We start from the raw sequence: 13945 nt of genomic DNA, 5'->3' as shown, positions 1-13945 counted from the left end.
CCCATTGTGAACAGCTAAGGTGTTAATCTACTAATTGGAAGATGTTTCAGTCATAAATGATCAAATAAAAAGGCTATTGTAAAGACATTTTTGGCCAAATTGTTACAGAGAGCAGCTTTGAATAAACTAATGCTGTCAAAGGTAAAGCTATAAAACTTTAACTTTGACAGCACTAAAACGTTTGTTGGGTTCATTACTTAGATTAAAATCGATTCAAATTGTAATCGTCTAGAATGACTAACAAAAATCAAGATTTTATATTTATGCTATATGATCGCCCAACACTACTATACCAACTGTAGCACAGTTAAGAAAATTGTCTCAACTAGCCCATTAGAATTTTGCGGCTATGTTGTTGATCCACGGACAGGGGCGGGTTTGTGTTCGATGATGTGTCCTCTGTTGCATGCACCGAGTGCACAGATCGTCCACACAAACTGACAATTACAATTCGGCACCTTGGTGATGAACTGCTACTTCCATGAGTGAAAATACAATTGATTCTTTATGGATACCATCCTCACACCCCAAACAAACGCACACAGACTTTATGCTCATAATTAGCACTTGTTGCAATGCTCTAGCTCAGTTGTCATGGTAACAAAAGCTGAACTCTGCATGGCCCATCAATACAGTCGAGCATAAGACAGAACCTTGTACCAACATTTTTGTTTTGTTTAATAGATAATTGTTTGGAGTAATGACAAATTTATGACCAGTTATGGGCTCAACACACGGGATGGGATGCAAACAACAAAGAAATGCAAACCTCATCGTTTCCCAGGTCAAACTCAACACACGGGATGCGATAAGCAATCGCGACCGCGCCGACAACAGACGCCCTCTTGCGTCGCTTGTTTACAACAGACTTGATTGGCTATGAAATTGGAGGGAGTAGTTTCAGTAAATAATTCCAGTATGAAGATTCAGAATATTTTTATTCGAATTAAATGAACTATCGCTGTTAACTCTACTCTACAAAAGTTAAATTAATTATTATTTTAACTGTTACAAAAACGCGAAAGCAAACTTACAAGACAGATAAATCCTAGAACCAACAAGCTCTCATGCAGCTGCCTTTTTATTCTCTGAAATCATTGCGTTAAAAGTATCATAAAGAATTGGAAAGTCAGATATCGCTAAATCCTCCTCCATGCTAATGTGTATCATGCCCTGCATTCATTGGCTCGTCAGTAGTGGTGCAACGGATTACAAAAGTCACGGTTCGATTGGGGTCACGGATTTGACTCACGGATCGGATCGTTTTTCGGATCAGCCAAAAAACAAAACAAAAATACTACTTTTTCTTCATTTATTTTGTAAAATGCTTTTTCTATTAAATTACTAAAAATTTAAAATATAGCCGTTTAGGATTTATGAACACAACTTTAAGTGCTATTGGAGGCAGAAACATTCTTATTATATACATGGTCCATGTGTAAAATAACAAGGTATTAATGGCTTAACGTTGTGTTCCTAAAATCAAAAATGCTATGTTTGACATTTTGAGTTGAATGTTTTTCTTTTTTTAATGGACAAAAATGTTTTATAAATAAATGACAACAAAGTTCTATTTATCTTTTATTTTTATTTTTTATTTAAATACCTGAAAGCAATTTAAAGGGACTACACCATGGTATTTTAAGCCCTTCCACAGTTAACTATAGGCATATAATGATGAAATCTTAACTTTGACACAATCGCCATGTAATTTCTTATGAAATATGAGTTATTTCGGTGGCTATTTTTCTTACCCGGAAGTCAAACGCTTGGTTCAGCAAAATCCCGCCTCTCCCCCTGTGGCTGCCACGCCCCTCTCATGACGTCTGCTTCGCAATGCCCACGAAACATACAGATAGGTTTTAAGCTGATTTTTAAAATGGACTCGCCATCAATTCTTGAATAAACATTTGAAAAAAACCAGGTCCTTGCCGCAAGAAATCGTGAAAGAGGAGGGGAGCAGAGAGGTTAGAAAAAAGGAGGAGGAGAAAAAAAAAAGCACCAAAGCAGTCGCGAACCCGCGCCCTGTTGCTTATGGGGCGAGCGCACTGTCCACTGCACTATCCATTCATTTAAATGTATCAGTGCAAATGTTTTAATTGTAGTTTGTAGCCAATGGATTTTAAGACAGCCAATTGTCATTTCATTGCACTTTGGCTTTGCAAATGTAAAGAATAATTGATTGCTTTGAATTCATTTGGACAGAATGTCTGCTTTTTGCAGATGATCTGGTGCTGTTGGCTTCTTCAAGTCGTGATCTCCAACTCTCGCTGGAGCGGTTTGTAGCCAAGTGTGAAGCGGTTGGGATGAAAATCAGCACCTCCAAATCCGTGACCATGGTCCTCAGTCGGAAAAGGGTGGATGGAGTGCCCTCTCCGGGTCGGGGATAAGATCCTGCCCCAATTTGAGGAGTTCAAGTATCTTGGGGTCTTGTTCACGAGTGAGGGTAGGTTGGAGCGGGAGATCGACAGGCGGATTGGTGCAGTGTCTGCAGTGATGCGGACTCTGTATCGGTCCGTTGTGGTAAAGAAGGAGCTGAACCGAAAGGCAAAGCTCTTGATTTACCGGTCGATCTATGTTCCTACCCTCACCTATGGTCACGAGCTGTGGGTCGTGACCGAAAGAACAAGATCCCGGATACAAGCGGCCGAAATGAGTTTCCTCCGCAGGGTGTCCGGTCTCTCCCTTAGAGATAGGTTGAGAAGCTCTGTCATCCGGGAGTGTCGAGCCGCTACTCCTCCGCGTTGAGAGGAACGAGTTGAGGTGGCTCGGGCATCTGGTTCGGATGCCTCCTAGGCGCTTCCCTGGAGAGGTGTTCCGGGCATGTCCCACCGGCGGGAGCCCCCGAGGACGACCCAGGACACGCTGGAGAGACTACGTCTCTCTCGGCTGGCCTGGGAACACCTTGGGATCCCGTCGGAGGAGCTGGTTGAAGTGGCTGGGGAGAGTAAAGTCTGGACTTCCCTGCTAAAGCTGCTGCCCCCGCGATTCAACCCCGGATAAGCGGCAGATGTTGGATGGATGGATGTTCATTGATAAAGGCTACTTTTGTCATTATCCCATGGAGGGAGGTCTCAGAGAAAGTGGGCGTGCGTTTAGTCCGCACAAACGGTGCGGGGGTGGGGCCGCACGCAATGACGTCAAACAGTGCCAACAACTCGTTTTCTCAGGTTGGGAGGGGCTGGGTCTTAGAGAGCAGAATAACCTAGAATTTCTCATACAGGGGCGAATGGAGGAAAACACAACTTTGGTCATGTTTTTGGTGAGGAATTTTAACATGGCTAAAAGTCCCAAAAAGTAGATTTTTCATGTTGCAATCCCTTTAAAGCAGATTCCCTTTCTTTCAACATGGAAAGTAAATCACAAAGTAGCCTTGGTCCAGAATATTGAAAAAGAATTCAGGTCAGCAGACTCGTTTACAGCTACCAGCCAGGCACTCGTTGGTAATGCTAACAGCTAGCTGCTAGCCACTTATATCAGAGACTTCTGCGGTATCATACAATGACGGTGTAATTAATTGGTGGTTTTTCGAGATAGTGTTGAATTATGTTGGTCGCAACTTTGTCAATCAAAACTACAATAAAAAAATCCTTAAATTGTGAAAGGGAAGTCAAGCTAGCCGTCACGCCTTGATGTGGGCCAACTTCATAATAAATGTCATTGACTTTATTTTGAAGTTAGCCTTAGCGTAGGTGGCGTGTTACGTTGAGTATCTTTCAGCTTACTTGACATGTCTGTATGGTGTCGAGACGAGGCAGAAAAAACAATCCTGTATCATTAATTTGAGGACTAATTTCACCCCAAGTTTCCAAAATGCTCCCATACATGCGACTTACATCATCCACAAGAGTTTTTAACTTCCTCTGCTGCTATTATAGTGAATGTGGGCTGATCATGTTCCTTTCGTGTGAAATGCGCATTGTTCTTTTTTTTCCCCCCACTAACCAATCCGCGGATCGTGCGCGATCCGAACCGACCACGGATCAGTGATGATCCGTTGCACCACTACTCGTCAGTGAGACCTCCGTTGATTGGTTCTAGCATCCAGCGACAGTGGCAAAATTGGAAAAAAATTCAACTTTCTGATATCATGTCGCAGGCCTTTGTGTCCAGATCTACGTGCACGAGCGTGAAATTTCACAATGAATGAAATGACTGTCACCTGTCGCGCCATGGGAGGGGCAGGCGTTATTCCTTGTCGCCCTGCTTCTGAGCGACATCACCCTTCTGTGTGTTGCGCCCATAAAGGACAAGCTAATTATTTTCATACGAGGCCAATTCCTTTATTTTTCCTGTAGATTGATAATGCATCAGATTTATATATCACTTTTCTGGACACTCAGATGCTTTACAATGCAGGCTTTCCTGCAGGGTTTTATAAGGCCGCAAAATTATTAATTAGATATGCAAATTAAGTCATTGAGTCACAAAACTGTTCCGCAAAAGAAAAATAAATTGAGCATTGTGTGTACTGACTTCCCCCGTCAACGAATGACGAATAGTAATCGCTGGATGTCAGTCGGTCGGTCGACAACCCACCCCTGGGTCGAATTTTGCCCAGACCACCGGGCAAGTTTTCTGATGGAAACCCTGCAATGGATACATTTTTCTTGCAATCACACATTCACACTCTGGCGACGGAAACCTAGGTAAGCAGCCACAGCTGCCCTGGGGCAGGCTGACGGAAGTATGGTTGCCAGTGTTCGCCTACGGCCCCTCCGACCACCACCAGACATTCGTAGCATCCATACACCAGTGTGAGTGGCACTGGAGGCAATGTATGTGAAGTATCTTTCCCAAGGACCCAACGATACGTGATTTGGAGAGAGCGGCAATCGAACAAGTGGACCTTCCGCTTACTGGACAACCGGCTTTACCTTCTAAGCCATGGCCACCACAAAAATCGATTGAAAACATTTCAGTGTAATATCATTTAACCTTTATTTTACCAGGAAGAATCCCATTCAGTTACAATAATTCAGGGAGTCCTGGCCAAGACAAGCTGCAGATAGTTGCATAAAAAAATAAGGGACAAAACAAGACTGGCTATAAGCTACTACTGCATCATAGACCTCATACATGCATGAGATGTATAACAAGCAAATTATTTAAAAATAACATCTAGTTAAATTCTAGTAAAAGTTCAAATCTAGTTGCATGTTTCTGACATTACTGATTTTAAATCATTTTTAAAAACACTGAATGATGGGAGTGATTCCAGATTCAATGTTGTTTGTAGTTCATTCTAAACAATTGGAGCATATGTTTAAAAAGTTGTTTTACCAAGTTCTGTTATTTTAGTCAAGTTATGGAATAGTTAATAGCATTATTATTTAGCTTTGATTTACAAGTCTTTTTTTATAGGAATGCACAATAACTATTCTATAATTATTAGACCGAAATTGGGAAGGAAATTACCTCACCTAAAATTGTTTTCATCATGGATGGATGAATGTATCAGATACAGACATACAGCAAATACCTACTTGAAAATATTGTATAGTACAGCTCTCATGTCTCATTCATCTTTTGTGTCAAATCAAAACGTTTACAGCATATAAAGTAATTGGTGTCATTGTTGTTAAATTATGGTAAAGTACTTTTTTCACATAACCGTACATGGCAAATGTACAGTATAATCAAAATTCTGTGTGGCTGTGTTTTTAATCACTAGGTGAAAAATCTTCTATCAAATGGAATAAACCATCCCAAGAAGGGAGTTGACGTTGGTGATCATCCACCTATAACTCCCATGCGTGCTGCCTCAGAAGAAGAATTGGGTGAGTCTTATACCCAGCTCAAACTACTTGACATGTTTTGTCTTTCATGACACTCATGCTGTCAGATTAATCGATAAATTTAATCTGTGTTGTGGACCGGAAGTGTAGCCACACTACACGCCTGAAACCGATAAGACACCACTCGATCATCATGTGTTGTTTTGCCAAGAGCACCACGTCCTGACTGTTTGTCGCGGAGGCGGCACAAAAAAAGAGGCAGGGCAGGGTGTATATGTGTCAGGCTCAGTCAACCTAGAACATTTATTAAACAGACAAGGAAGGAAGACAAGAGACTTAGATTTGTTTTTGCTCGCGAGGAGAACGGACAGAGATGTGCTCGGTTACAATCTCCTACGGGCTCTGAAGCACACTCCGCCAAGCCCTCTCTTTTTGTTGGGTAGTCCCTAGTTACAAAGCTGTTGCTGCTCTAAAGAGGAGGAGTCACACAGCAGCAACATTAATATTGTGTTTTCAAGGTTTGAAAAGTGCTTGAATTTTGGGTGAAGTGTTTGTAAATGCCTGAAAGTGTTTATCATATTTCTCGGCAGTTTGACTCAATTAAGGGTGGAATGAATCCTGAGTAAATAGAGTAGGAAAAAAAATCAATGAGGGCTTTTTCCTGCCTCGAGTACTCGTTTATTCAGCAATCTGCGGGCAGGGCAGCCTCTCAAAGTCAAATTCAAGCTAACAGCCGCTATGATTGCTTCCTCGGGTTAATTTCAGATCAAAAGACTCCCAAGTCATCCATGTCCATAAAGAGTAACACTTTATGATGCTTTTATTTTGAATTTTCCACCGCGTTATGTGACTTTGTTTGCTCTCCTGGAAACGGTAGCTTGCTAGACTCACTCTAGCGGTGGCCGCTGTGGCCGAGCCGCCGAACGTGGGGACGACCGCGGCTTCAATGGCTCGTCAAAGTACGTCGCCACTTGAAAGTGCTGTGTTACGCAAAAAAGATTGGGCACCGGACCACTGCTTAGAGTACTGTGCTCAAACAGCTGAAGCTGCCATGTGGATAAACTCAAATGGTTGCCAATTAAGGTCCACACCAACATGTTAGGCTAACTCAAATGTGCTAAATATGAATTGAATGTCTTCTTTTTTTATAGAGCAGTAAATTTAATTTTTGTGTGGCCCTGGCATAGTTTTTTCTGAAAGTTTAATTAAAAACAGATAGTAACTGATAAAAATGATAATCAATCACATCAAAATGACGTCTCCAAACAACATTTATTAACTACTTAATCAAGATTCACTTTAAAACATGTCTACAGTCCCATTAAAAAAATAAAAAATAAACTGTGCTGACATCATGAGCAAAATATAAAACACCATTAGCCGTTCTTAGGACTCCTAAAACAGGACAAATTCCTCTCTTGCCTCCACTGTGCTGGATATAAGAACATTGCTAGCATGAAGACCACGGGTGGTGCTGACTCTATTCATAAAAACAAAAGAAGCACCAATCACCTCTGGTGCTGATTTGAGGACCATGCGCTAGTATTTTGTCATTTTTAATGACATTTACAGTATATTTGAACCTGTAATGCGAAAGAATAAAAGTCCATATTTGCCTTATTATTGTTCAGCTGGTCCAAATTAATTAATGCACAACCACTACCCTCCCGTATAATGTAAATGTACAATTTGAAAAATAAAACAAATTTAAGAAAAAAGAAACCAATTGGTTTTTCATCAAGTGAAAATGTGTTATTTTTTGTTGTGAACTTAAAAATACTTTATCCAAGCAAAAATATATTTTAAAATGATTACTCGAGTACTCTATAGCATTTTCAGTCGAGTATTCGAATTCTGAAATACTTGACTTAATATAGGCTAATTATAAAATGGAAACAAATAAAAGAAGTTTCCTTAAAAATTAAAGCAACTTGATCTGTTGGCTTTGCACGCGCCATTACGTTAGGTTGTTGTCTTGAATCCCGTGACATCGTCGCCCCCACGAGGACAGTGGTTCATCGGTCCATCATGCTGGGAGGTTTTCGTTTTAATAAACATTGGCGAGAAAATTAAAAATACAAACTTTGGATAAAACATGCACCAAATCCACGTGTAGCCTCCTGCAAAGTATGCAAAAAAGAAATTCAGCTTTTCGCTATCGGAGAGTGATCTCTCTCCAGTCATATAAAGTAAGCCACAGAATTACTAAACCTACAATTAACTAACGTTAGCTAGGATTTTTTTGCTTACCTTTTGGTACATGCCAGATCTAAACTGCGAGATGTCAGTCAGCGCTAGATTACATATTAATTACGCACAGTTATAATGGGCTATGAAAGGAAAAAAGTAAGCATTTGTCAATGATAATTTATAATGCTCAGAAGAATTTCACTCAACTAAAAATATAAGCGCAGCTTGTTAGCGCACATGATGTAAGGTAAACACTAGGGGTGTAATATACGTGAGTGTGTTAATACGTTTGGGTACGACATTTTCGATTTGGTCCACTAGCTACCGTATTCTCATTAAATTTATTAGCGGGAGCTGACGCGCCGCGGAAACAAAGCCTAGTAGGTGAGTTTTTGCATGGACGCTATTGAGTGGCGCACGTGCTAGAGGCAGGCACAGCAAAGACAGCCAGCTGAAGGGTACTCGAAAGACTGGAAAATTGATCTTGAAAGTCCTTTTGAAAATTTGAAAGTGTTTTTTGAATTTGGCCATGGAAAAGGTGTACGAACCCTGAAAGTTATACCGATAAATAAATGCTTTGCAATACTATAGGAGTAAATATCGGATAACTTATGGAAATGACAAGACGAGCAAAAATTCTGACATGCCAGACTTTCGTTGTTGTGGTCGTGAAGTGTCCCAGACACCAGGTGACCAATCGTTCAGTGGGTCACACTACACAGGCAAGACAACTCAAAACCATTCACGACATGCACACGTCTGTCAGGTTAAAATTGGGCTATTTTCTTGTAGTCTGACCAGGGCATGACACCTAATAAATATTTGATGAAAATATGTGTGACACCTATACTGAGACCCCTTCAACGATGTTTAGAGCTACTATTTAACTAATTCACCCCCAGCCATTTTCACTGAAGCAACCCCCTTCGCTCCTGGCTGTTTTACTGGATTTTGACTGATTTTGCAAGGTCCACAGAATATTCTTTTTTTGTTGCTATAAAAACAAGGAACTGACCAAAAGAAAGATTAGAGTCTCTTCTTTCATCAGGAAAAAAAGTTTGTATTTGTTTCCGTTTTGCAGCAATTAGCATTGGAATTTAGCTAAATTTAATCATTATTCACGAACCTGTTGCAAACACTGGGTAAAATAGCTTGTCGCAACATGGTTCTGGCTGATCTCTTATACTCTGCTGTCGCCTGCTGGTCGTTTTTTTAAATAACTACCCTTACTTTAGGTGACCTCTTCATGTCAGAAGCTGTATCAAAGCTTTCTGTATGCTCTAGCATAAAAAAAACATTTGAAAAAACTTAGTTATTTATACGTTTTTGGGTTTGAATGAGTTAAACATAATCTATCATTCATGTACTTCCTTACATGATTGATGTTTTCAGTTCTTTTAAACTCTTTACAGTATAAGTAACATAATATTGTGGCATTTCATATGTGCTATTAATAAAATAAGCAAAGCAATAAATGCCTGTGAAAAAGATCAGTTAGAATGAACAAAGTTAAAGTAAGCAAATTTAAGACAAACGGATTAGGTTAAATGTAGTCAGATGTTCTCAATAATAATAATAACAATGTTTTAAGTCTGCATCTGTGAAGAGTAAATCATATTGCGCAGATTAGTGATAAGGCTTCCTTAGGCGCTCGGCTCTGTACCCCATGTTGTTTTCAACTGTTTCCAACTACTAATTGGCGCTGCTCTTTTTCTTAAAGGAAGTGATGGCTGGCGCCTTTATGAGTACATCACAAGACATTTCATTGCTACAGTTAGTCAGGACTGCAAGTATCTGCAGACAACCATTGTTTTCAACATCGGCACTGAAACGTTCACATGTAGTGGAAAAACCCTAATCTCACCAGGTAAATGATGTAATACAGACAATTGTTTTCACCAAGGACAGCTGGGCATTTTGGGTTTCCTTGGTTGAAAAATGTAATACTATTTTTTTTTTTATGCCCAGGTTACACAGCTTTGATGCCATGGCAGGGCATCCCTCTTGAAGAAGCCCTACCTGTCTGTGAAAGTGGAGATGTTTTCACAGTAGATGAGATCAAGCTTGTGGAAAAGCAGACTAGTCCTCCAGATTACTTGACAGAGGCTGAACTAATCACTCTTATGGAGAAACACGGCATCGGTACTTCAAATAACTTACTGTGCGTTATAAATGTTGTGTTCATTCATTTGTGTGATGTTGGCTCTACAAATAAGTAGCAACCTTTTTTGATGATGCTGATAATTAAACTCGTAGCAGCAGCGCCACAGTAATGTGATATACATATACATTGCTGCTCAAAAGTTTGTGAACCTCTTGAGCAATTTCGATTTTCCAATTGTTTTAACCAGATTTAGTTGTTCAATCTGAACCATTACATTGTATATGAAATAACAGGTGTAGGTTTAGCATTTCAATGCCATCCATCCATCATCTACCGCTTATCCGGGATCTCAGCCCCGACCCGGAGAGGGCACTCCACCCTTTTCCGACTGAGGACCATGGTCTTGGATTTGGCAGTGCTGATTTTCATCCCAACCGCTTCACACTCGGCCGTGAACCGCTCCAGTGAGAGTTGGAGATCACGGCTTGAAGAAGCCAACAGCACCACATAATCTGCAAAAAGCAGAGATGCAATGTTGAGGCCACCAAACCGGACCCCCTCAACACCTCGGCTGTGCCTAGAAATTATGTCCATAAAAGTTATGAACAGAATCCTTAACAAAGGGCAACCTTGGCGGAGTCCAACCCTCACTGGAAACGAATTCGATTTACTGCCGGCAATGCGGACCAAACTCTGAAATCGGTCGTACAGGGACCGAATAGCCCGTATCAGGGGGCTCGGTATCCCATACTCCCGAAGCACCCCCCACAGGACTCCCCGAGGGACATGGTCAAACGCCTTCTCCAAGTCCACAAAGCACATGTGGACTGGTTGGGCGAACTCCCATGCACCTTCGAGGACCCTGCCGAGGGTGTAGAGCTGGTCCACTGTTCCACGGCCAGGACGAAAACCACACTGCTCCTCCTGAATCTGTGATTCGACTTCCCAATGGACCCTCCTCTCCAGCACCCCTGAATAGACCTTACTTGGGAGGCTGAGGAGTGTGATCCCTCTATAGTTGGAACACGCCCTCCGGTCCCCTTTCTTAAAAAGGGGGACCACCACCTCGGTCTGCCAATCCGGAGGCACTGTCCACGCGATGTTGTAGAGGCGTGTCAACCACGAAAGCCTCACAACATCCAGAGCCCTCAGGAACTCCGGACGGATCTCATCCACCCCCGGGGCCCTGCCACCGAGGAGCTTTCCAACCACCTCAATGACTTCGACCCCAGAGATAGGGGAGCCCACCTCAGAGTCCCCAGACCCTGCTTCCTCAAAGGAAGGTGTGTCTGTGGAATTGAGGAGGTCTTCGAAGTATTTTCCCCACCGATTCAGCAGTACCCCATCTCCACTATACACAGTGTTAACGGTACACTGCTTTCCTCTCCTGAGACGCCGGATGGTGGACCAGAATTTCTTCAAAGCCGTCCTGAAGTCGTTTTCCATGGCCTCACCAAACTCCTCCCTTGTCCGAGTTTTTGCCTCAGCGACCGCCGAAGCCGCGTTCCGCTTGGCCAGCCGGTACCCAGCAGCCTCCTGAGTCCCACAGGCCAAAAAGGCCCAATAGGACTCCTTCTACAGTTGGACGGTATCCCTTACCTCTGGTGTCCACCAGCAGGTTCGAGGATTGCCGCCACGACAGGCACCAACCACCTTACGGCCACAGCTCAGATCGGCCGCCGCAACAATGGAAGCGCAGAATATGGTCCACTTAGACTCAATATCCCCCGCTTCCCTCGGGATAAGGGAGAAGTTCTGCCGGAGGTGGGTGTTGAAACACTTTCTGACGGGGGATTCTGCCAGACGTTCCCAACAGACCCTCACAATACGTTTGGGTGTGCCCGGTCAGACCAGCATCGTATCCCGCCATCGGAGCCAACACACCACCAGGTGGTGATCAGTTGACAGCTCCGCCCCTCTCTTAACCCGAGTGTCCAACACATACGGCCGCAAATCCGATGACACGACTACAAAGTCGATCATCGAACTGCGGCCTGGGGTGTCCTGGTGCCAAGTGCACATAAGGACACCCTTGTGTTTGAACATGGTGTTCGTTATGGTCAGTCCGTGGCGAGCACAGAAGTAAAATAACAAAACACCGCTCGGGTTCTGATCGGGGGGGCCGTTCCTCCCAATCACGCCCCTCCAGGTCTCACTGTCATTGCCCACGTGAGCGTTAAAGTCCCCCATCAGAACGAGGGAGTCCCCAGGAGGACCGCTCTCCAGCACACCCTCCAAGGACTCCTGAAAGGGTGGGTACTCTGAGCTGCTGTTCGGTACATAAGCACAAACAACAGTCAGGACCCGTCACCCCACCCGAAGGCGGAGGGAGGCTACCCTCTCATTCACCGGTGTAAACCCTAACGTCCAGGCGCCTAGCTGGGGGGGGGGGGCAATGAGTATGCCCACACCTGCTCTGCACCTCTCACCGTGGGAAACTCCAGAGTGCAAGAGAGTCCAGCCCCTCTCGAGAGGATTGGTACCAGAACCCAAGCTGTGTGTGGAGGCGAGTCAGACTATATCTAGTCGGAACTTCTCAGCCTCGCACACCAGCTCAGGCTCCTTCCCTGCCATAGAGGTGACATTCCATATCCCCAGAGCAAGCTTCAGTAGCCGGGGGTCGGACCGCTCAGGCCCCCGCCTTTGGCTGCCACCCAACTCACTGCGCACCGACCCCTTTGACCCCTCCCACCATTGGTGAGCCCACGGGAAGGGGGACCTACGTTGCCTTTTCGGGCTGTGCCAGGCCACCAGACGCTCGCCTTAGAGCCCCACCTCCAGGCCTGGCTCCAGAGGGGGGCTCCGGTGACCCGCGTCCGGGCAAGGGAAACCAAGATCCAAAGTTTGCATTCATCATTGAGGTCTTTTGAGCCATGCTTTGTATGGTCCCTCACCTAGGACCTGTTTGCCATGGGTGACTCTACCAGGGGCATGAACCCCCAGACAACATAGCTCCTAGGTTCATTGGGACACGCAAACCCCTCCACCACGATAAGGTGATGACTCACGGAGGGGGCATTTTAATGCATTTTTTAAAATCAATTGTGTAGTCAAAACTAAATTAAAAATTGTTTTTGGTCAATTCATGTAGGTGCAAAAGTAAATGAACCCTGAGCTGCATTGCTTAAAACATGCAGTCAAGAAGGATCAGGTATAACAAATGGACCAATGAAATGAGAGAAATTTAGCGAAGAAATTATGCATCACTGACTGAAACCAAGACAAAAGCACATCACTTTAGTCTTACCCAGGTGAACCCATACAGGTCAGTCATGCTGAGAGGAAGATCATGTGCAACTAGAGAACAGTGAAAATTACTACAATCCAACCTAGAAGTGGATGACCTTCTAAAATATCATCAAGACCCACAAGACAAATGATAATTCAGGTGAAAGCTAACCTGTGCATCACATCGAGGAACTTGCAGACCACTTTTGCTGCATCTGGAACACATGTGCATGCTTCAACAATCAGGAGAAAAGTCAACCAACAAGGCTTTCATGGAAGGCTTGCTTAGGTAGAAGCCTCTGCTTACAAAAAAAGATCAAAGCTGCCCATCTCAACTTTGCCAGAGAGTACCTGGACAAACCGGAAGCATTTTGGAAGTCCCTTCTATGGACAGATGAATCCAAAATTGAACTTTTTGGTCACAACTAAAACAGTCATGTTTGGTGAAACGTCAACACTGCATACCAGCAAAAGAACCTTCTCTCTACAGTGAAGCAGGGTGGTGAGGTGAGAATGTTAAGTTCTGGGCTGGCTTTTCATCCTCAGGACCTGAACAACTTCACATTGTCCAGGGAATCATGTATTCAGGGGAATATTGTGAAATCCTGGATCATAGCATGAAGCCGTTCTTTGTGAAGTTACAGCCTGGTAGAAGATGGATCATGCAACATGACAATAATCCAAA

General features: G+C 43.5%; 1 protein-coding gene across 2 annotated transcripts in view; it reads left to right on the top strand.

The window, feature by feature from the left end:
* Positions 1-13945, top strand: part of top3b (DNA topoisomerase III beta) — a 93232-nt gene that overhangs the window by 21703 nt on the left and 57584 nt on the right. For both annotated transcript variants that reach the window (XM_086076100.1, XM_086076101.1), the window contains exons 10-12: positions 5675-5780; positions 9649-9795; positions 9897-10070. In XM_086076100.1, the coding sequence (XP_085932226.1) occupies positions 5675-5780; positions 9649-9795; positions 9897-10070 (427 nt within the window). The remainder of the gene's footprint in view (positions 1-5674; positions 5781-9648; positions 9796-9896; positions 10071-13945) is intronic.

This window comes from Leptonotus elevatus, chromosome 5 (assembly GCF_054856555.1).
Source record: "Leptonotus elevatus isolate MCC_2025b chromosome 5, RoL_Lele_1.0, whole genome shotgun sequence".
Lineage (NCBI taxonomy): Eukaryota > Metazoa > Chordata > Actinopteri > Syngnathiformes > Syngnathidae > Leptonotus > Leptonotus elevatus.
This window is presented reverse-complemented; position numbering and strand designations above follow the sequence as displayed.